We start from the raw sequence: 23,275 nt of genomic DNA on the forward strand, positions 1-23,275 counted from the left end.
TGCTGGATCAATGTTTTTTTTATCTTATCCTAAATAATTATTTTTGAGTGGACCCAAGAGCCAAACCAGATTTAATTTTATCTTACACTTGAAGGCTTTAACCAACCACTTCTAGAGTTGCTTTCAAATCCCATTGTGTAGACCTGTTTTTTTTTCCTTTGAAGAAGTTTACAGGACCAAAAAAAATCTTGAAGAGCGAAATCAAAGATTTTAATCCAGGAAGTTCTCTGTTGATGAATTGCATTGTAGAGTGCTTCAAAAATCTGCTTGATTTCACTTGTAGACAAAAGGTGCCGCGTACACTTATGCGTGCTTGTGCATATGTGCACATGTACATTTAGTCTCTGCTCTCTCTGTCTCTCACCTGCAGTCTTGTCCTCACTCTTGGTATCTGGCCTATGCCCCATTTTGCCTCAACCTCTAGGCCGGTATGGCTTACCTCTGGTTGAATATTTCTTGATTCATGGCATAAATCTAAAATAACCTATTTTGTTAATTCTTTGATTATTTTAGCTAACCACTGCTCTAGGGTAACTTTTTCCACACCTAGTTCCCCCAAAATCATAGCACAGAGCTAAGGACAGTTTTGTGCTATAAGCCCTGGAAACTTTTGATTCTGGTAATTTCATTTCAAATGGGATCCTTCTAACAACTCTCATCCCTTCATTCCAAACTGGATTTGAATCCAGGTTTTCGAGTTGAAGAGTGGTGCCCTATGCAATGGCATGTGTTGAGGTAACGAGTTATGCTTTACTCTTGATCCCTTTTCACTATTAATAGTAGCATCATGTTGCAATGGATGTGGGGATGTTATTATAACTGTTACTTTGTACCTTCATACCTAGCCTCCTGATTGGGTCCCGTTGGTGACTCCACACCACAGATGCTAACAGCATCACCATCCAAAGAAGCACACTCCACCTCACTGAGCCAGTCCCGAACCTTGGCATCTTATTTGACCCTCAACTATCCTTTCTACCCCATATCCGTGCCACGACCTGCTCTGCCTTCCCTCACCTCCGCAACATCTCCCGGCTCCGCAACTGTCTCACGCTGCGGCTGCCCGAAACCCTCATACATGCATTCATAACATTTAGGCTCAACTATGTAAACTCCCTGCTTGTTGGACTCCCCAACTCCTCCCTCCATATGCTGCAGATCATCCAGAACTCTACAGCCCGTGTCTTCTCCCGCACCAGGTTCTGTGACCCATCACCCCCATCCTCGCCCAAGCCCTCCACTGGCTTCCCATAACACAGAGGATACAGTTCAAGATCCTGGTCCTCGCCTTCAAAGGCTCCCAAGGCCCTGCTACCCCCTACCTCTGCGACCTCCTAACCCCCTAACCAACCTGCTCTCTCCCTCCACTCAGCGGGCTCTGGCCTGCTTCATGTCGCCCACCTCACCATTGGAGGACGGGCCTTCAGCCACTCTGCCACCATCCTCTGGAACTCCATCCCGCAGTCCCTCGGCCTTGCCTCCTTCAAGACCCTCCTCTTCAATCGTGTCTTTGATCATCCTCCTTCCCCCTCCCTCCACCTTCCCCGAACCCAACCCCCAGCTTGGATCCCAAACAATGATTGTCTAGCGCTTTGGGATGCCCCCCTGACTTGAAAGTCGCTATACAAATGTCATTTTGTTGTTGTTGGTCTGGAAGTGCTGGTTGGGACACCTTGGAGGGAGCTTTTCTCTGTATTTAACCCATGCTATATTTGACATTTGAGTGCTTGATGCAGTACTAAAAGGGAAATATTCTGTGCATTATTGCAGATGTCCCTCATTATTATGAGCATATAAAGAGTAGTAATTATATATAATAAATAGATTTGTTCAAGAAAAGCTCCTCTTAAGAGAATGCGTACGTGATTTGCTTTAGAGTAGGCTAGAAACATGAGCACATTTCACAGTTTGAGTTTTGTCTTTACACCTATTTCAGATCGGGGTTATAGGTTTTATCCTGTTAGCTGGAGCCCTGACTGGCTGGTATGCAGTTTCTGGTTCTCTCTAATATTCAGGAACCTGGTTGCTGGTCCTGAGACGTGACCCTATAAATTCCATGTTGAGTAATTACAAGCATATTACTGTAATTATTCCCGTTTGTGCTGCGGGCTTTTCGAGGAGAGCGCATTCCTGCATGACTGGCAGGCAGGGCCAGCTGAGTTATCTCAAAAGCCACTGTGTAGCTCCCGACATCTTATCTGCGGCCTCTCCCGAGGGAGGCTGAGTGACGCTTTGTTTAGGCTTTTCCCACTGGGAATTTTTTTAAAAAGGAGAACGAGAGAGAGAAAAAAAATGCACTGAATAAAATCTACTGTTAGTGGTTGGAGCTTCTTAACCAAAAGAGCAAGATGTTTATAGCTAATGAGCTTTGCCATGGTTGGCTGGCATTGAATAATGTCTGGATCTGATTGGTTTGTCTTGAGGCTGTGTGTGTGTGTGTGTGTGTGGAAAGTGAGTATTAGCCACATTCTCCATTGCCTCTCTGAGCTGGACCGGCCTAGTCTGCAGAGAGCTCTAAGGCAGGAATGCAAGGTTTGTTCCTTTCTCCTCCCCTTCTTCCCTTTTTGTTTTGCCGAGGCCCGGAATCTTTGCAGTATTAGTTTCTGTCATATTGATGCTGCAGGGGTTGGGTTTCGGAGTGTGTGGGGGTTGGGGAGGAAGGGGATGGATTTTTTTTATCCCCCGTGTAAGGTCAGGGTGGGGTTGCAGCAGCTGGCTTGCTACTGTTCTGCCGGTCTTTGAACATAAGACTGAACAGTGGTGTCTGTATACTCCTCACAGCTATAGGGAAGGGAGTAGCTGTTTCATTGTTGTAAAATCCACTACCTTGTGAGCTTCAGTTCCATGTTCCTCTCAGTGGTGAGTTGCACTCCTGAGACCGGTGTGGTTTTGTAACAAAGATTCTGTAGGAAAGGCCTGAACTCAGAATACAAGGAATGGGTTATCATTATTCTGGGGGAAAAGAGCCCTCCCCCCACAATGAGAGGATGTAGAATTACTGTTTGGCATTCAAAGTGGAAAATTTTAAAATTTTGTACAAGTTTGATGAGTCGAAAGAAAATGCAAACAAAATATAGCTCCTGATAACAGCTGGATAAACTTGGAGCCTTTTGGAGCTGCTATGGGGGGTGATTTTTACATGCCCTGCAGGGCACATTGGCGCATAAAACTAATGTGTCTGTGTGTCAGTGTGTGTGTTTGTGTCTCTATCAGTCAATGTGTGTGTGTCTCTCTGTATCAGTCCGTGTGTGTCTGTGTTTGTGTGTCTCTATCGGCCAGTGTATGTGTGTCTATGTATCAGTCAGTGTGTATATTTGTGTGTGTCTGTCAGTCGGTGTCTGTGTCTTTGTGTGTGTCTGTGTCTTTGTGTGTGTATTAGTGAGCTGGATGAGGAAATGTACAGCCAGATGAACGATGGGCAAGAGTTCGGCAAAAAGCAGAATTAATCGATGCTTTCGTGTCATTAACCCTTTCAAGAACTGGGCACGAATTTGTAGCTTTTAAATAAAAAATTGCTTAGTTTATTTTCAGAGTTAAGTAAAATTGTAAATGTACTTATCCACATGAAATATTTTTCTACAAAAAATGAGTTATAAATGGTGCAAAATATTCCAGTGTCATACAGTAATAATAATAATAATAATCCTTGCATTTGATATAGCGCTTTTCACGTCGGGAGGACGTCCCAAAGCGCTTCACAGAACACATTGTAAAGTGAATTGACTGTATATTTGTGGGCGAACGCGGCAGCCAATTGCGCACAGCAATGTCCCACAAACAGTCGTAGATTGAAAATGACCAATTTATTATTGTTTTTGGTTTTGGAGGGATTATTATTAGGCTCTGTGTGGAGTAAGGAAACTTGCCCAAGGTTTCACCCTGACCTGCCTGGAATTGAACTCAGGTCTCTCATTTGCAAAGCGAGTGCTCTAGCCACTGAGCTACAGAACTCCATATATTTTTATATAGAGGAGTGTTATTATTTTTAAAGCCTGGGTGCATTGCAAATATCTCTTTAGGGTTAGCTGTATAGCCTGTAATGTTCTGTGAAATAAGCCTTGATTTCATATCAGATGAAAGCTTGTCTGCCAGGTTACCAATTGGCATCAGCAGAGTAATTCTTGCAATGAAATTCTACCATCTGCAGCCTTGTCTTATATAAAATAATGAACCCTAGATTGTTTTTCAAAGATCATTTAGACTTTAGTATAGAATTGCTAACGTCATGTGAGTTTCTCTGGTCCTGTTCAGTGACATATTGCAGTTTGGGTGTATAGAAACAGGCTGAACTGGTAGCACTCTCGTTTCTGAGAAGGTTGTAGGTTCAAGCCCCACACCGTGACTTGAACCCACAAAGCTGACCCTCCAATGCAGTGATCCGGGGTGCAGCATTGTTGAAGATGCTATCCTTCAAATGAGACGTTAAACTGAAGTCCCATCTGCTTGTTTAGGTGGGTGTTAAAGATCCCATGTCTCTCTTCGAAAAGAGAAGGGAGTTTCTCACAGTTCTGGGGTTGACAATCCCCCAAATAAAATTGGACATTTGTTTCACGGCTACTTGGAGACAGCATCAGTGTGCGATTAAGCTGTTGTGTTTCCCTTCAAATACAACAACAACAAAACTATATTTATAGAGCATCTTTCACGTCGGGAGGACGTCCCATATAGTCCTTCTACTTCACACTAAATCCTATGAAGTGCTTTGGGACGTCCTTCTGACATGATGGGCGCTGTACCAAATGCAAGGATAATTATTGTTAATGAACAAATCTAAATTTTTTAGTGCTGTATTGATTAGCTCCTTACATTAACCCTTGTTATTAGACAAAGTGAGTATTGATAACATGGGCCTCCTTGTATCAGAATAAGCATTTTAAGGCTTATTAACTATGCTTCTTTCATGAATAGAGAAATTATATAAATGTCCTTTGTGCAACATTCACTTCACTCTATCTCTGAAACACAAAGCCTTGTTTATATGGCTTTCTGTAAGAGATGTAAACTCCCTCTCAGTAACGTGTCCATTATGATAAAACTATTCTTCTTGTCAATTTTCTCCTGTCCTACTTTCCACTCTCACTTAGTTTCTAAGGGTGCTGGGCTCCATCGCACCTTGCCCAAGGTTCCTGTGTCTGTTCGTGTGTGAGCCTTGTCCATGGGGTTGAGCAGGGATTTGATGGTTAGCATTACATGGGAGGGGTGGCAGACTGCAGGCAGGTCATTGCTGAGGTGGATTCTGTTCTGACTCAGATTTGCAGTCTTGACTGAGATTAGCTGACTGGGATTCAAAGCTGAAACCCATCCTTGTGTGCTGGACTGACCTGAGAATACATCTTCGGAGTTGAGGGAATTTGGGGAACAGCGACTTGTGGTTTGTCGACGAGCAACAGAGGCTGACCAGGCACCTGAACAATAATTATTATCCTTGAATTTGATATAGCACCTTATCATGTCTTCTAGACATCACAAAGCACTTCATAGAATATACTGTAAAGTGAAATGCGGCAGCAGCCAATCCAAACAATCGTAGTTTGAGTGAGTGAACAAATTTTTTTTTTTTTTTGGAGGGATTATTAGCCCCAGAAAGCGATCTGCTAATCAATTAACAACCGGGTTTCTACTTGCTGCTAGATAAACAGAGGCATGTGGAGTAAGGAATCTTGGTTACAGTTTTGCCCTGCTTGGGAATCGAATCCGGGTCCTCTCGCTTATGAGTCGGGTGCTCTAAACCAGCCCAGGGAGCTCCGATTGGGTTGGTGGGGAGAAATGGGGGAGTTAGCTGCCTGTGCTCTGAAGCAACCAGTGTGTAGAGTAGGAATCCTTGGAGTGTTACGTGGTAGAATCCTGGAGGTGATAAACTGGGCTGCAAAAGTGAATCTTGAATGATTTGCAAATGTCAAAGATAGCTATGATTATGTAATTGCTTTACCCCTCACTTAAGTTTATATCAAATAAATAAAGGATTCTCTATATTTCCCTTGATGGCTGAGGGAGTGGGGAAGTTGTCCCTCTGGAAGGCATTGGTGACAGATCTCCAGGAACTGAATCCCACTATTTGAGAAGCGATGATGTATGTTGTATGATTTAACTGCATTTAATACTGTGTGTCTTGGAGAAGTGGGGCTGTGATGTGAGTCTGTGGGGCAGGAATGGGTATTATATGAGATTAGGTCAGTGGTCCTTAATGATCGATTATATGATTAGCTGCCATCTGTGCAGATCTAGCTCTCCCAGGCTTTAGTGGGTGCGTTTCTTCCCCTCTATCTTTCCATAGCTGGGGGCTCAACTCTTGTGGATACAGAATTGTGTACCTAAAACCTGTATTTTGCTTGCTACCCATTACATTGATGCAGTGGGCACTCAGATGCTCTTCAGGAACTGTGCAAAAAATGCATTCAGGGGGTACGGACCTGCTTGGTGCTTTTGCATACTGTGTGATAGAAAAACGAGTTCTAATCACTCGAAGCCTCTGATACAAGGCCTAGTTCTGAATATGTTGACACTTCTTCCTCCCTCTTACCCCCAACTCATCACATATATGAGAGCACACACATTGGATGGGCTGTTAACAAAAAATAAGTCCCCTAATAACCGCACAACTCGCAGGTGCCAAAAATTGCTTTGTAAGTCACAACTCCCTGGTTTCACAGTATGCAGAAAGATTTCTTCAATACATCTTTTTAAATATGTGTATGTAGCTGTTTTTGGCAGTGCCTAACTAGCGAACCGGTAATTACTGGCTGCATGGAACAGTATGTGGTACCTTTACTATCAACCAAAACGCAAAACATTGCAGATGCTGGAAATCTGAAACAAAAACAGAAGTCTCTGGGAACACTCAGCAGGTCAGGCAGCATCTATGGAGAAAGGAAATTGAGTCAAAGTTTCGGGTCCACGACCTATTGTGGATCCAAAACCTTTACTATCAGTTTGAAAAGTGAAGGTGTACAGAAACATGAATATAATTTTTAGTGTTCTTGTGGTACAATAGAAGCTTTCTTTCTCTATATCAACTTGGTTAGTTGGTAGCATTCTCGCATGTGAGTCAAAATCTGCATTATTGAAGGTGCAGATGAGATGTTTAAGGCTCTGATTGCCTGCTGTTGGTGGGATGTTCATATCCCATAGCTCAATTTGAAAAGAAAGGGGCTTTTTCCCTGGTGTCTTGGTCGACAATTCTACAGGTGAGTTGGTCTTTCATCTCACGGTTCTTTGTGGGAATTTGCTGGCATAAATGGCTGCCACATTTTCCTGCAAAAACCAGCATTGGACTTGATGATAATTACCTGTGAAACTCTTTGAGACACTTAATAAACGTGAAACAATGAGAATTCTTTCTCTTAATCTCAGTCCAAGCACAAAGATTGTGCATAGTGTAAAATTGACTCTTAATTGCCACATCACTGATCGTGACATTTGAATGCAAAAACATCTAGCAGTGGCTTGATAGAGGATAAACCACTAGAATAAACTCAGTGTACTAATACAACAACAACAAAATTACATTTATAGAGCGTTTTTCACGTCGGGAGGACGTCCCAAAGCGCTGAACAGTCAGGTGTCGGGGCCCGAGCATGGGGGAGGGGTGGTGTAGGGGTGAGGGAAGGCAGAGAGGTGGAAGGGAGATCAAAGGCACAGTTGAAGAGAAGGGTCTTGAGACCGACCTTGAAGGAGGCAAGGGAGGAAGCGAGGCGAAGGGACCGTGGGTTGGAGTTCCAGAGTGTGGGGGCAGAGAGGCTGAAAGCCCGGTCACCAACGGTAGGGTGGGTGACATGGAGTAGGCTGGGGCTCGATGAACGGAGGGAGCGGGCAGGTTGGTAGGGAGTCAGCAGGTCGGAGAGGTAGGAGGGGGTAAGGCCATGGATGGCCTTAAAGGTGAGGACGATGATCTTGAACGTGATCCTCTGGGAGATGGGGAACCAGTGGAGTCGGGTGAGGGTGGAAGTGATGGGGTCACGGAGCCTGGTGCGTGAGAGTACACGAGCTGCAGAGTTTTGGATGATCTGCAGCTTGTGAAGGGAAGAGTTGGGAAGGCCGGTGATGAGGGAGTTCCCGTAATTGAGCCTTGATGTGATGAATGCATATATTACATATGTTATGTATATTTAACGCATCATCTCCATCTGCATTCTGTCTTTTATAATATATGTATTTAAAAAAAGAGAGAATGCAGATGGAGATGATGCGTTAAGGTGGCATCTGATTACTTTGTTCATGCAAGCAACTTTCACATAACCTTACACAAAATACTGCAGATGCTGGAAACCTGAAACAAAAACAGAGGTCTCTGGGAACACTCAGCTGGTCAAGCAGCATCTATGGAGAAAGGAAGTTAAGTCAACATTTTGGGTCCATGACCCTTCATCAAAACTGGGGCATGTTGGGAAGGAGAGACTTTTAAGGGCTAACAGAGAGGGGGGAGCCAGGGCAAGGAAGACAAAGGAGAAAATGGGGTAGAGGACAGGGAATGATGGATTATAGCGCTGTTAATGATGCAAAACAAAGGGATGGGTGATTGCCACAAAACAGGGGAAAAGAGGTGTTAATAATGCAAAACAAAGTGGAGGTTGGGAATTGCAACAAAATAGGCAGACCGGAGAAAGAAAAGGTGTGTCTGGGTCCCAGATGATGTAATGGTCAGAGAAAAGGGGGAGGGAAAAAGTGAGCTGTTGCGGTCTAAAATTGTTGAAATCAACATTGAGACGAGAGGGTTGTAAGGTCCCTAGCAGATAATTGAGGTGCTGTTCCTCGAGCTTATGCTGTGGCTCATTGGAAAAAAGTAGGAGACCATGCTAGGAGAGTACGAGTGGGAGGGAGAGTTGAAGTGGTAAGAAAACGAAGCTAAGGGTTGTGCTTGCAGACAGAACAGAGGTGTTCAGCAAATCGGTCACACAATCTCCGCTTGGTCTCCCCAATGTAGAGGAGACCACATCGTGAGCAGCGAATGCAGTAAACTACATTGGTGGTAGTACATGTAAATCACTGTCTCACTTCAAAACTGTGTTTGTGGCCCTGGACAGTGGTATGAAACGAGGTGAAAGGGCAGGTATTGCATCTCCTGCGCTGGCATGGGAAGGTGCCGGGGGGGGGAAGAGAGCAACTGTTGGTGGCGATGGAGAAATGAACCAGGGAGTCACGGAGGGAAAGGTCCCTTTGGAATGCTGAGAGGGGAGGTGAGGGAAAGATATGTTTAGTGGTTGGATCACCCTGGAGGTGCCGGAAATGGCGGAGAATTATTTGTTGGATGTTGAGGCTGGTGGGGTGGAAGGTGAGGGCAAGGGGGACCTCTTTAACCCATCATCCCCTGTTCCCAACCCCATTTTCTCCTTTGTCTTCCTTGCCCTTAAAAATCTCCCTCCCAACATGCCCCAGTTCTGATGAAGGGTCATGGACCCGAAACGTTGACTCACTTTCCTTTCTCCATAGAATCTGCCTTACGTGCTGAGAGTTCCTAACGTCCTCTGTTCACATAACCTTATTGAGCTTCGAACAAATCTTGATGGAGATCTTGCCTTCCTTGAACACATTGTTTTTGAAGGTGCAAAATGTGTACCCTTGACCTGTTGAACTACATTTACGTAACACCTTTATATAGTTTCTGCCGAAATGCTTGACTAATATTATGTGGAGCGTTGACTGAGGAGAATTGACGATGTTGATCGGATGGATGGTCAAATAGTAAAGCTTTTGAGTGGGGTTTTAATGGCCAGGAGAGAGGAAGAGAAGCAAAACGATTTGGGAAAAAGTTCCCAAGTGCAGCAGAATTGTGCCTTAGGGTACAACAACAGCTATAGTGTCCTTCACAAGTGTCATGTGTTGGAGCACTTAATAGTAGCGGAGCTTGATATTTTAGGGAGAAAAGGGAAGTAACCTTAGGCACAATTGAACCCTGGGTGGATGGAGGGAGTGAGGACTGACCATTAAACCAGAATAGGCTGGGAGAGGGTATGGGCAGGAGAATAGGATTCAAGGAGATTGCATAGATACTGAGGGATGAGATAGTAAAGCATGATTGCCAGGACAAGTCTAGCTGGAAGTAATGTGTGTATCAAACGTGGTGCTGGAGAGAATACCGGCTGCAGAGTTTTAGGTGAATTGGAAATTGTATAGTGTGGAACTAGGGAAAGCGGCGATAAGAGCATTTAGAAAGGTCTAACCTCGAGGTGACGAAGTAGGTTGGACAGCCAATTAAACATAACATGTTTATTTTCAAATGTATCTCATATAACAGGAGCGTAGTTCACTCAAAATGAGTTGCATGTTCCTGGTTTGTCAATAATGATGTTAAAACAAATAATTAAAGATTATTATAATAATTTTTGCATTTGATAGATTGTCTTGTCTTCAACAAAAGTAAGTTAAGTTTATTTAGCTCTTCGCATGGGGTAGCGTCTTGGAGCATGTTGTCAAAATGTCTCAAACCACTTCACAGAATATACTGTAAAGTGCTGGGCCTCTGACCTCTCCATACACAGTGTCCTACCCTGTTCCAATGAGCCACAGCGCAAGCTCGAGCAACAGCAACTCATTTATCGGTGCGCAATTGGCTGCCGCGTTCGCCCACAAATATACAGTCAATTCACTTTACAGTGTGTTCTGTGAAGCGCTTTGGGACGTCCTCCCGACGTGAAGAGGGCTATATCAAATGCAAGGATTATTATTATTATTACCAGCCTATATTGCCTTCCCTCATTCTTTCTACCAAAATGCATTATCTTGCATTTCTCCACATTGAAACTCGTCTGCCCATTTTACCATTCTGTCTATGTCTTCCTGCAGTTGGCTCCTATCCTTCTCATCCTACCTAACTTTGTGTCATCCGCAAACTTGGAAATGGTACTCGCTATACCCCAAGTCCAGATCATTTATGTATATTAAGAAGAGCAGTGGTCCTAATACCGATTCCTGGGGGACACCACTGTACACTTTCCTCCAGTCAGAAAAGCAGCCGTTCACCACAACTCTCTGCTTTCTGTCTCCCAGCCAGTCCTGGATTCATGCTGCCACTGTCCCTTTTATACCATGGGCTTCTATCTTTCTTACAAGTCTTTCATGTGTCACTTTGAAGTAGTTAAGTCCGAAGCAAAGGTTTTAAATTTAAGTAGAGCCAATTTTGCTGGTATGAGAGAGGATTTAGCCAAAATAAACTATGAAATTAGACTTAAGGATTTGACAGTAGACCAGCAATGGCAGACGTTTAAGGAGATAGCGCAAAATTCCCAGCGAGCACATATTCCTTTGAGGAATAAGAATGCCACGGGAAAGGTGGTCCAACCGTGGCTAACTAGAGCAGTTAGGGAAAGTATAAAGTTAACGGAAGAAGCCTATAAAACAGCTAAGCTGAGTAGTAAACCCGAGGATTGGGAGAAGTTTAGGGATCAACAAAGGAGAACCAAAAAAGTGATTAAGAGGGAGAAAATGGAATATGAGGGCAAACTAGCGAAGAATATAAAGACAGACTGCAAGAGTTTTTATAAATATATAAAGAGGAAGAGGCTGTCAAAGGTAAATGTGGGTCTGCTACAGGCAGAGACTTATAGTAGGGGACAAAGACATGGCAGTCATTAAACAAGTACTTTGCTACTGTCTTCACCTTAGAACCTACCAAGAATAGAGGGGAACTTGGAGGAATTAATATTAGTAAAGAAATGGTTTTAGGTAAATTATCAGGTCTTAAAACTGATAAATCTCCTGGACCTGATGGCCTACATCCTAGGGTTTTAAAAGAGGTGGCTACTGAGATACTGGATGACTTGTCTTTGATCTTCCAAAATTCTCTGGATTCTGGAACGGTTCCCACTGATTGGAAGATTGCAAACGTAACACCACTATTTAAGAAGGGTGGGAGAGAAAAGATGGGGATCTATAGACCAGTTAGTCTGACATCAGTGGTAGGGAAAATTCTTGAGTCCTTAATTAAAGATGTCGTTATGGGATTCCTGGAAGACCATAATAAGATTAGGCAGAGTCAACATGGCTTTACAAAAGGGAAGTCATGCTCAACTAATCTTTTAGAGTTTTTTGAAGATGTATCAAGCAGGTTAGAAAGGGGGAAACCAGTCTATGTAGTATATTTAGATTTTAAAAAGGCATTTATAATAATAATAATAATAATCCTTGCATTTGATATAGCGCTTTTCACGTCGGGAGGACGTCCCAAAGCGCTGCACAGAACACACTGTAAAGTGAATTGACTGTATATTTGTGGGCGAACGCGGCAGCCAATTGCACACAGCAATGTCCCACAAACAGTCGTAGATTAAAAATGACCAATTTATTATTGTTTTTGGTTTTGGAGGGAGTATTATTAGGCTCGGTGTGGAGTAAGGAAACTTGCCCAAGGTTTCGCCCTCTGCCTGGAATTGAACTCAGGTCTCTCACTTGCAAAGCGAGTGCTCTAACCACTGAGCTTCAGGACTCCACAAAGTTAAGTTTGCACAAAGTTAAGGCCCACGGGATTAATGGGAACATATTAGCATGGATTGAAGAGTGGCTAACGGGTAGAAAACAGAGAGTAGGGATAAACGGGTCATTCTCGAATTGGCAGGATGTGACTTGTGGAGTGCCACAAGGATCAGTGCTTGGGCCTCAGCTATTTACAATTTACATCAATGATTTAGACGAGGACATAGAATGTAATAAATCTAAATTCGCGTATGACACTAAACTGGGTGGGAGAGTAAGCTCTGAGGATGATGCAAAAAGATTGCAACGGGATATAGATAGGCTCGGGGAGTGGGCGAGTAGGTGGCAGATGGAATTTAATGTGGGGAAGTGTGAAGTTATTCACTTAGTTAGAAAAAATAGAAAAACAGATTATTTTCTAGAGAGGGAGAGATTAGATAGTGCTAGTGTTCAGAGGGATTTGGGTGTCCTTATACACCAGTCTCAAAAAGTTAGTTTGCAGGTGCAGCAGCAACTAAGAAGGCGAACGACATGTTAGCGTTCATTGCAAAAGGTTTAGAGTACAAGAGTAGGGAAGTCTTGCTGCAACTGTATAGGGCCCTGGTGAGACCGCTCCTCGAGTATTGTGTGCAGTTTTGGTCTCCTTATTTAAAAAAGGACATACTTGCCCAAGAGGGGGTGCAGCGTAGATTCACTCGGTTAGTTCCTGGGATGAGGGGACTGACCTATGAGGATAGGCTGAATAAACTAGGGCTGTATTCTCTAGGGTACAGAAGAATTAGGGGAGATCTTATTGAAACATATAAGATTCTTAAAGGGCTGATAAAGTAGACACTGAGGGTCTGTTTCCCGTGGTAGGAGAATCTATAACCAGGGGTCACAGTCTTAAAATTAAGGGTCAGCCTTTTAGAACAGAGTTGAGGAAACATTTCTTCACTCAGAGTTGTAGATGCTCACTCAGGCTGTAGATGCTCAGTCTTTGAACATCTTCAAGGCTGAGACTGGGAGATTTTTTAAAAAAAGAGGGATTAGGGGATATGGGAATAGGGCAGGTAATTAGAGTTAGGTCAGAAGATCAGCCGTGATCTTATCAAATGGCGGGGCAGGATCGAGGGGCCGAATGGCCTACTCCTGCTCCTAATTCTTATGTTCTTATAAATGCCTTTTGAAAGTCCATATAAACTACATCAACTGTACTACCTTTATCCACCCTCTCCGTTACCTCATCGGAAAATTCTATTAGATTTGTTAGACAAGATTTGCCTTTAACAAATCCATGTTGGCTGTCCCTCATTAACCCATATTCTTCTAAGTGAAGATTTATTCTGTTCTGGATTATAGTCTCCAGGAGTTTCCCCACTACTGATGTTAGGCTGATTGGCCTGTAGTTCCCAGGTTTGTCCTTCTGTCCCTTTTTGTGCAGAGGAGTCACATTGGCCACTCTCCAGTCCTCTGGCACCACTCCTGTGTCCAACGAAGATTGAAGAATTGTAGCCAAAGCCTCCGCTATTTGTACCCGTGCCTCCCATAGCAACCTTGGTTGCATCCCGTCCGGAACGGCGACTTATCTACCTTCAGCGCAGTCAACCTTTTCAATATTTCCTCCCTGTTTATACTTATCCTATTCATTTCCTCTACCCTCTCCTCCGATACTGCGGCATTTGGTGCATCCACTTCTTTTGTGAGGACAGATGCAAAGTACTCATTCAGCACATCAGCTATGCCCTCTGCCTCCACAATAAGATTTCCCCCTTGGTCCTTAATTGGCCACACCCTACCTTTGACCAACCTTTTTTCTTGATATGTTTGTAAAATATTTTAGAATTCCCTTTAATGTTACCCGCTGACCTTTTTTTGTATAATCTTTTTGCCCCTCTTACTTCCTTTTTCAAACCTCTTCTGCACTTCCTATATTCTATTTGGTTGTCTTCTGTATCTTGGGTTTGACATTTGTCATACGCCTCCTTTTTCTGCTTCAATTACCTTTGTCATCCAGGGAGGTTTTGTGGGAATGTATTTATTCTGTCCCCGAGCTATCTCATCCTTGAAGACTTCCCACTGCTCTTTAGTTGTTTTACCTGCCAATCTTTCTTTCTAGTCCACCTTGGCTCGGTCCCTTTTTAACTGACTGAAATTTGCCCTCTTCCAGTTGATTATCTTCACCTTAGATGGTTCCTTGTCCCTTTCCATATGCACTCTGAATCCAATGATGTTGTGATCACTATTGCCCAGATGCTCTCCCATTGAAACCTGCACCATTTGCCCTACTTCATTCCCCAGAACTAGATCTAGCACTGCTTCCTTCCTTGTTGGGCTGGAAACGTACTGATCAAGAAAGTTGTCCTGTATGCATTTTAGGAATCTTTCCTCCTCCTTGCCCTTTGCGCTGTTGTTTTGCCAGTCTATGATGGGATAATTAAAGTCCCCCATTATCGCGACTCTATTGGCCTTGCATCTGTCTGAGATCTGCTTGCAGATCTGCTCATCTATTTCCTTCCCACTATTTGGTGGTCTATAGTATACCCCTACCAGCGTAACAGCTCCTTTTTTGTTCCTTAACTCTAACCAGATAGATTCCGTTTTGGGGCCCTCCAGCACCTCAACCCTTTCCACGGCTATACCGTATCCTTGATTAAAATTGCCACACACCTCCTTTTTTTCCTTCCCTATCCCTCCTGAATACATTATAGCCAGGAATATTCAGCTCCCATTCCTGTCCTTGTTTGAGCCAAGTCTCTGTTACTGCTACTACATCATATCCTCCTATGACCACTTGAGCCTGCAGCTCACCAAACTTGTTTGCTAAACTCCGTGCATTTAGGCACATGCACTCCAAGACCGACTTGACCTGTTCTGCACTCTCCCCCCGTTTTATTTCTCCATTTTCTTGCCCACTGTTTTTTGCTTTCCGTTCCCCCTCAAAACTAGTTTAAACCCTCCCCATCAGCATTAGGTAGCCTGTCTGTAAGGACATTCGCCCCAGCCCTGTTAAAGTGTAACCCATCCATATTGTACAGGTCCCACCTGCCCCAGAACTGGTCCCAATGATCCAGAAACTTGAAGCCCTCTTTTCTGGACCATTTCTCCAGCCAAGCATTCATATGCTTGATCCTGCCATTATTGTACTTATTTGCCCGAGGCACAGGGAGTAATCCAGAGATTACCACCTTGGATGTTCTGTTCTTTAGTTTGTTCCCCAGCTTTTGATATTCACCCTGTAGCATCTCAGCCCTTTTTGTTTACCAATATCAGGATCCCAACCTGGATCACCACTTCTGGATGTTCTCCTTCCTCCTGAAGAATTTTATCCACCTGTTCTGTGATGTCTGAGACTGTTGCATCAGGGAGGCAACATACATACCATCCTTGATTCCCGTCTTCTGTTACAGAAACGCCTGTCTATTCCTCTCACTGTTGTATCCCCTATGACAATAGCATTGCTCCTGTTACCTATGATCCCCTGTTCAACCAATCAGTTTTTACTGTCCTCCCTGGAGATATCAACACTCTCAATGTTCAGTACAGAGTACCGGTTTGAGAGAGCTCACTATTGGGGGCATTCTGCCCTGCCAATCCCTCTTCCTACCATGCGGACAGTCACCCAGTCATTTTCCATCTGAACCCTCGGTGGCTGTGGGGTGACCACCTCCTGAAGTGTCTGGTCCATCAAATCCTCACATCCGTTGTACAAGTTTAAAGCCCAAGACTCCATCACCACTCTCTCAGGGGTCCCATTATCTGCAGGACTGATAAAACTATCCTGTCCCTGACCATTAACCAGATGCAAGCATCTCCCGAGCCTCAGTAGAGTGATGGTTTCCTCCATCATACTGTCCAGGAACCTCTCACTGTCCCTGATGGAGCACAGTGTCTGCACCTTGTCTTCCAGCTCAGCTACTCTCAGCTGGAACTTCCTGAGTTGCAGACACTTGCTGCAGATGAAGTTGCCCGGGCTCAGGGCGCCCTCCATTATCTCCCACATGTCACAGTCCTCGCATTTCACTTGCCACATCATCCTCTCTCTCACAGAGTGTTTTCAATAGATATTTTTTATTTTTGTTTTAATTTGTCGTCAGTGTTGTAGTTTCTGACAGTTTGTAGATGTCTCCCTGGTTCTGCTGTTGAAAATGACATCACACCATTTTTCTTTTTTTTCATTGGTCCGACAGTAGCTTACCTCAGGCTCCACCTCCGCTCTGTCCTGATTGCTCTTCCTGAATCACCGGGAAAAACTTCCTTCTCTTTTCAGATAGAGCCATGGGCTCTTTAATATTCACCTGAATCGGCAAATGGACCTCATCAACTTTGACAATGCAGTGCACATTATACTATGTGATTCCAAGTACTGGGGTTTGAATCCACAGCCTTCTGAGCCGCACTGATTTAAGAGAAGAAAGGAATGTTTCAGAGCTGGGCAAGTAGGTTTGTCCTGATCATCCTGCCTGGAATTGAGCTACTTCTTGCGAAGGACCTCTTCTCATGTGTGTCATCGCAAAAAAAATCTCTCCCATTCCTGTAGATTTGTCAGTGTGTCGCCATTTTCCTCATGGCTCTCCAATGGTCATTGCTCAGCAGTGTGCGTTGGGGTCTTGCTGGGTTCTAACCAGCTAAAACCATGTAGCTTGCCATTGAGAGCATCACCTGGTAAGTTTTCCTGCTGCTTATCCAGTAAGGACCAACCTCCCACTTATGCTTTGGCTTGCAGGGTTAATGGGAGCTGAGTGGGAAGAGTCACTTGTGTGATGACTTGCGCTAGATATGTGATGACTTGCGCTAGATATGTGATGACTTGCGCTAGATATGTGATGACTTGCGCTAGATATGTGATGACTTGCGCTAGATATGTGAGTTGAATTCTCTTGCTGTATCAGGCGGTTGGTTTGAGTCTAGTGCGCTGCTATACACCAGCTGTTCTTATCTGGTTTGCTGGAACTAACAACTTTGCAATTCCTCCAGTGCCTGGGAGCAGGGACAGGCCAGCATTCATAAATATACCATTTGGAGAAGAATAACTCTGGTAAGTAACCAGTTGGCTTTGAACCATTCAGCAGATTTTGGTACTAAATTCAGTCTCGCTCAGTAAGGCTTTGGTGGAAATGTCACAATAATAATAATAATAAAAATAATGCATTAAGCTCATACGGGGGTGGGGATAGGGGAGGGGAAAACACCTCCCTGTTTGCTATGTTCAAGTGCTTCCCCAGGGGGGAAGGGTGCTAAATAAGGACAATTTGTTGTTGTTGCTTATAATTTGCAGTGAACTGTGTAAAGACTTGCATTTGCTATGATGATTTTCTCAAACATGTACCACTTGTTGCTTTGGCTGAATATTTGGAACAGAAGTCGTTGGTATTGGTTTATGTTGAAATCTGGATTTGCTGCATTGTCAGCGGCAAGGTAGGGAGGCCCATTGAAATGAAAAGGCCTAACTGGAGTTCAGTCTAACCACTGTAACCAAGGTTGCTTTTGTTCTAGTTTGAGGATTCTGTATTTGCAGAGGCACGTTCTTATGTTTATTTTACGTGTGACACTGCAACTGAATCGTGAAGATTTGGGGAAGAAGATAACGGTGAGGGGAAGTCTTAACTTTGACTTCATGGGGCAGGGTAGACATTGCAATTGGCCCATACAATCTATTTGGCCTATACGCCATAGATTGTTTGAATATCTCTCATAACTGATTACCAAGTTCCAGAGGTAATGTGCTGTGTATTGTATAAAATACTAATCCTTGCATTTGATATAGTGCCTTATCACGCTGTTGAGACGTCTCAAAGCCTTTCACAAAATATATTGTAAAGTCGATTGACTGTATTTTGTAGGCGAAACATGGCAGGTAATTGTGCACAGCAATGTCCCTTACCCTCTGCATTTAGGATCAGCGATCTGCTAGATTGGAAAAGACCGCTACAGTCTGTCTGGCCAGTGTTTGTAATACCATCTCTCTCTATTCTTGCATCTCCCCCCCCTCCCCGCATCATCAGAACTCCAGCCAATTCCCTTTTGTAACGGCCCACACTAATCATCTCCCGAGGCAAAAAACAATATAGCTGTGAAATCTAAACTTACAACCTGGGCCAATATAGAGACGCATTTTGTGAAACATCCCAGATTAAAACTATAAGCATATTTCCTGATAATACCAATTACGTTTAAAATCGTAACAATGTTAATTTGAATAGTTCAGCACATATCAAGAATTGGTTGCAGTTTAGGCCGCGGATGCCGGGCAAAGCTGCTTTACCGCTCGCACTCCCTGGGTGCTCCGCCACTGTCAAGCCCTCTGGGACTGTACCCTGTGTGATGGGCATTATATAAATGTAAGTTGTTGTGTTTAGTGGGAGAAATTCAGCTGCCAGTTCTGTACAACAGTGTCCCATAAACAGCCAAGGAGTGAGTAACCAATTCTATTTGGGGGATTGTTCGCTAGGTCACCAGGAGAAACTCCTGTCTCTTTATGAATAGTGCTATGGGATCTTTAATTTTTACCTGAACAGGCAGATGGGACCTCTGTTTAACGCCTCATCTGAAGGGCTGAATCTCTGACAATGCAACACTGCATTAAAGTGTCATCTTAGACGATTTGATTCCAAGACCTGAAGTGGTGCTTTAACCTACAACCTTCCAGCGTTTTGGAATGTCCTCCCGACGTGAAAGGCGCTCTATAAATGTAATTTTGTTGTTGTTGTTGTTCTGACTCAAAGGCAAGAGTGCTACTACCAACACTGCGCCAAGCACCGTGCACACTGTGGGTTCCCAAACCTTGGCTTCTCCCAACCTGTCCCTGTTATTTTCCAGAATTCGGAAATAAGGGTGCTTCCCTCTCGGTATCCATTCTAGATAAGTGGGAAGGTTTCATGCATATATGGGACTCAGTCTAGTTTTGATGCACTGAAGAATGCCAATTGGTTTCCACATGTGTCAGCTGAGCTGACCAAACAAAAATATTGTGAGACTTCCGTAAGATCATGCACCAATTGTGTGAATGACAAGTGTGTCCCAGTCACGTGCTGTACTTGCATTGGCAATAGTTTGGCAATGGCAACCAGGTGGCCGCTGATGAGCTGTCCAAGGGGTATTCTCTGTAAGAAGCTCTTCAATGATGTATCAGTGTGTGGTTCATATTTGGGACTGAATCTGATTCAAGATAGTGTGGTGACTTGGGAATGGAGGATGATTCTCTTCTCTTTGAAATATTTGGAACAATTCCATTCTGAATCAGTTTAACAAATGGAGTGCGGAGATGGATTAAAAACATGGTCAGAATCATGAGTTACTGCAGTTCTGAAGTTGCACACAAATATAGAGAGCATTGTGTTTTTTTGGAGGACTATGAGCAAGGGTCTTGATTTCATTTTAAAAGATCTTATCGCGTGATGAAAGACTTTGAAAGAAGCACAGCAAACCTTATGACGTAGATAATTTTCACCATCAAAACACTGGATACACATTTACTTTGATAAATTTTAATTTTAGAAGCCATATTTTCTCCCTTCCCAGCCCTCTATTGTGAGAAACAAAAATGTGTGGAGTTGACAAATAGCAATGACATGTCGGTCCTGTAATGAATTAATATCCAGGGATTTAATATCTTTAAATGCCCGTCTGTTCTATAATTCATTTGATTTCAGCAAAAACATAGGATTTTCCATTGGGAGAGTGGCCTAATGATAGTGAAAGGATATAAAGACGATAAGGAAAGATGTGCAGTGCTGTATGACTAGTACTAACTAATGGATGAATTAGAAGCAGAATGTGCACAATGTAAAATAATTTTTTTTTCCCCCCCAGGCAGAGTCAATGATTCAACAACAACAACTTGCATTTGTATAGCCCCTTCACGTCCAACACAGTGGCAGAGTCTGATAACAATCCGGGGAAGAGGGAGGAGGTGACCGTAAGCACGATCAAAAAGGGAGATCGTTTGGCGGGATTTGAAGGTGGAGAGGAAGGGAGTTAGGTGTAGGGATTGAGGGAAAGAGTTCAAGAGTTTTGAGGCGTAGTGCCTGAAGGCACTGCTACCGATGGTGGAGGAAGCCAGAGGCGGCGGGTGGTGGAGTTGGGGGTAAGCAGGTTGGATAAGTAGGGAGGTGCAAGGGCATGAATGGATTTGAAAACGAGAGAGCGGATCTTGAAATCGATCCGATCGGTAATTGTCAATTGGTAATTGGTAGCCAGTGGAGCCAGGCAAGGACCGGTGTGATGGGGGTACAGTATTTTGTGTGGGTGAATATCCGGGTGGCAGAGATCTGGATTAATTGGATTTTGTGTACGTTGGGCCGGGGAGACCAGCATTGGAATAGTCCAGCCGGGAAGTGACAAAGGTGTGGATGAGGGTTTTGGCTGCTTTGGTTTTGACATATGGACGGAGGCAGATAATGTAACGGAGGTGGCAAAAAGCGGTACCGGTCAAGGAACAGATGTGGGGTAGAAAGGAAAGCGGGGAATCAAACCTGATGCCTAAGTTGCTCACCGGTTTGGAGAGTCTGAGGGAGAGCCCGGGGAGGTTGAGGAGTTCAGACTCGCAGAAGAGAAGATGTTGACGGGAGCCAAAGAGTATGGCTTCCATCTTGACGACACTCAGCTGCAGGAAATTTGCGCTTATCCAGGCCTTGATGTCTGTCAAACAAGCTGACAGGTCATCACCCTACCTTCCCTGCCCTCCACCCCCTCTGGTCCCAACCCCCTGATTGGGTCCAAATCCCTGACTGTCCAGCGCCTCTGAGCATCCTGATGTGGAATGCTCTTTACAAATGTAATTTGTTGTCATTAACATGTACAGCTGACCTTTCCTTCGCTTTGGGTGATTCTGTCGCAGCACAGCATTGTTGCTTGCTTGTGCATTTCTGTGCTTGATAGCTGAAAAGACGGCATCTGATCCTTGTGATACCTGACAGCTGGTCATTTCTCTGTCCCACACATCTTTCCTGACCTCATTGGCTCCTGCCTCATTGCACTCTGCTTACTGCACACCAAATAGCCCAGTTAAATCGGCCATTAGACTGTCTGTGTTAAAATGCACATACCTTGTTTATTACAGGTAGAAAATTTTGACACACATAACCTTGGTACATCAGTCTATTTTACCACCGTAATTTTGTCACAGGTGATTTGATTTCTCCTTTGTAAGTCTTGGGTGAATGTACATAGATCAGTGTACAGTAAGAATGAGTTCTTTAGGGAACTGTGGTATGATTGTTGCAGCTATAAGGATACATTTTAAATTATTTGTTTGGATCAGAAAACAATATTGATGAAAGACTGTAAGATTGCAGTTGGCTGATGCATCAAAGCCGGGATGAGAAGGCGTTATTATGTTACATCTCTCCTGTGTGGATGGTGATGAACATACAAAGAAATTGGGGGTGGGGGGGAAAGAAATCTAGATACAAATTTCGAACTGGTTTTGGCACGTATATGTGTGGTGTGTGTGACGTATATATTTGACTTCAACCTCTTCCCCTCTCCCATCCTCATCTTGGGTAACAAACCAGTATTGTTAAGTGCCCTAGGATGTCCTCCAGATGTGAAAGGCACTATATAAATGTAAATTTGTATTGTGTGTACCTTAATGTTTCTTGTGTGTTGTACCCTTGTTTCTACCACTGCCAACTCCAGTATTTGTCCTGAGTCTTCTCCCAGAGGCTCCACAGATGCGTTTGATGGGATAAATCTACAGTTGTGTTCCTGGGTGTTGTTTTGGGCAAATGTTGATGGTCTCTGAACAGTATTTGTCTTGTGGATCTTTAGTTTTCAGGTTCTTTTCTATTTCAGAATTGCACTAAAAAATCTCCACAAATGTTGCTCTTTTTAGTTAAAAAACAAATTATGGCTTTTTTTTAACAAAAATCTTTTAAAAAGGAAGTCTTGTATTGCAATTTGAATTTCAAAGAAATTCCATGAAAAACAGTGACGCATCATCCCTAATCCCGAAATCCATTTTCTCTGTCTTCTCCCTCCCACCCCTCCGCCCCCCCTCGCATTGTAATAGACAAATTCCAGTTTTGTATTTTGTCTCTAATCTGAGTGAGATTAGCTCTGGAATCTGGTGACACTGATTGATCTGTTGTATTTGGTGGGAAAGGGGAAATCAGTGCTCACGAATGTTTAATATTGAAGCACAAGTTAGATAGATGTGGTAAACCAGTCTCTGATAGCCTGGCACAAACAAAGTCTGGGAACAATGAACAAAATGCTTAATTGAACTGCCTGAACAGTGGATTTCCTGCTCCTCTCCCACCCCTTATTCCTTCAATTCGCTGCTGGGATGGCAGGGTTTGTGAATTCATTTCTTGGCTGTTTGTTGAATACCGTCTTCAGTGAAGAAGGGGGTGGGAAAAGTACAGAAATCTGTGCCGCTTGGTTGGACTGGAAGATGTGTGTTTAGGTTAACAATGCCCAGACCTGCCTGCATGTTGTGGGATCTCTCGATTACATTTGCGGTTTTCTGTCTGCCTTAAATCTTGGATTAACCCCTTTGGGGCTGGAATCTCAAATTTATCGCACAATCTTGTTTATAAACTTTCTGATTAGAGAGAGACTTTATGAATTGCAGCGATCTACGCTGACACTGGCTCGTTGCTACTCGATGTTTGTGACACGTGCAGCAGTGTACAGAAGTGGAGTCTGCATCTGCATTCATGTCTGTGTCGCCCACAAAATACAGTCACTTTAGAATATATTCTGTGAAGCTCTTTGAAGTGTCTCAACAACGTGATCAGGCTCTATAACAAATGCAAGAATTATTATTATTAGCACAATTTGCCTGGAGGGAGAGAGGAAGGGGTTACAGAGCTCATGCTCACTATTTACTGCATCTTAGCTTTTACGTGAGTGGCAATATGGTTGAAGGGTTAAGTGAAGAATGAAA

General features: G+C 43.7%; 1 protein-coding gene across 4 annotated transcripts in view; it reads left to right on the plus strand.

The window, feature by feature from the left end:
* LOC103177277 (C-terminal-binding protein 1-like) overlaps positions 1-23,275 on the plus strand; it is a 51,156-nt gene that overhangs the window by 13,465 nt on the left and 14,416 nt on the right. The window contains exon 1 of one of the 4 annotated variants that reach the window (XM_007891375.2): positions 2,449-2,532. Within the exon in view, the coding sequence (XP_007889566.1) occupies positions 2,526-2,532 (7 nt within the window). The 5' untranslated portion in view covers positions 2,449-2,525. 4 annotated transcript variants of the gene reach the window in all.

This window comes from Callorhinchus milii, unplaced genomic scaffold (genome assembly GCF_018977255.1).
Source record: "Callorhinchus milii isolate IMCB2004 unplaced genomic scaffold, IMCB_Cmil_1.0 Scaffold13, whole genome shotgun sequence".
NCBI lineage: Eukaryota > Metazoa > Chordata > Chondrichthyes > Chimaeriformes > Callorhinchidae > Callorhinchus > Callorhinchus milii.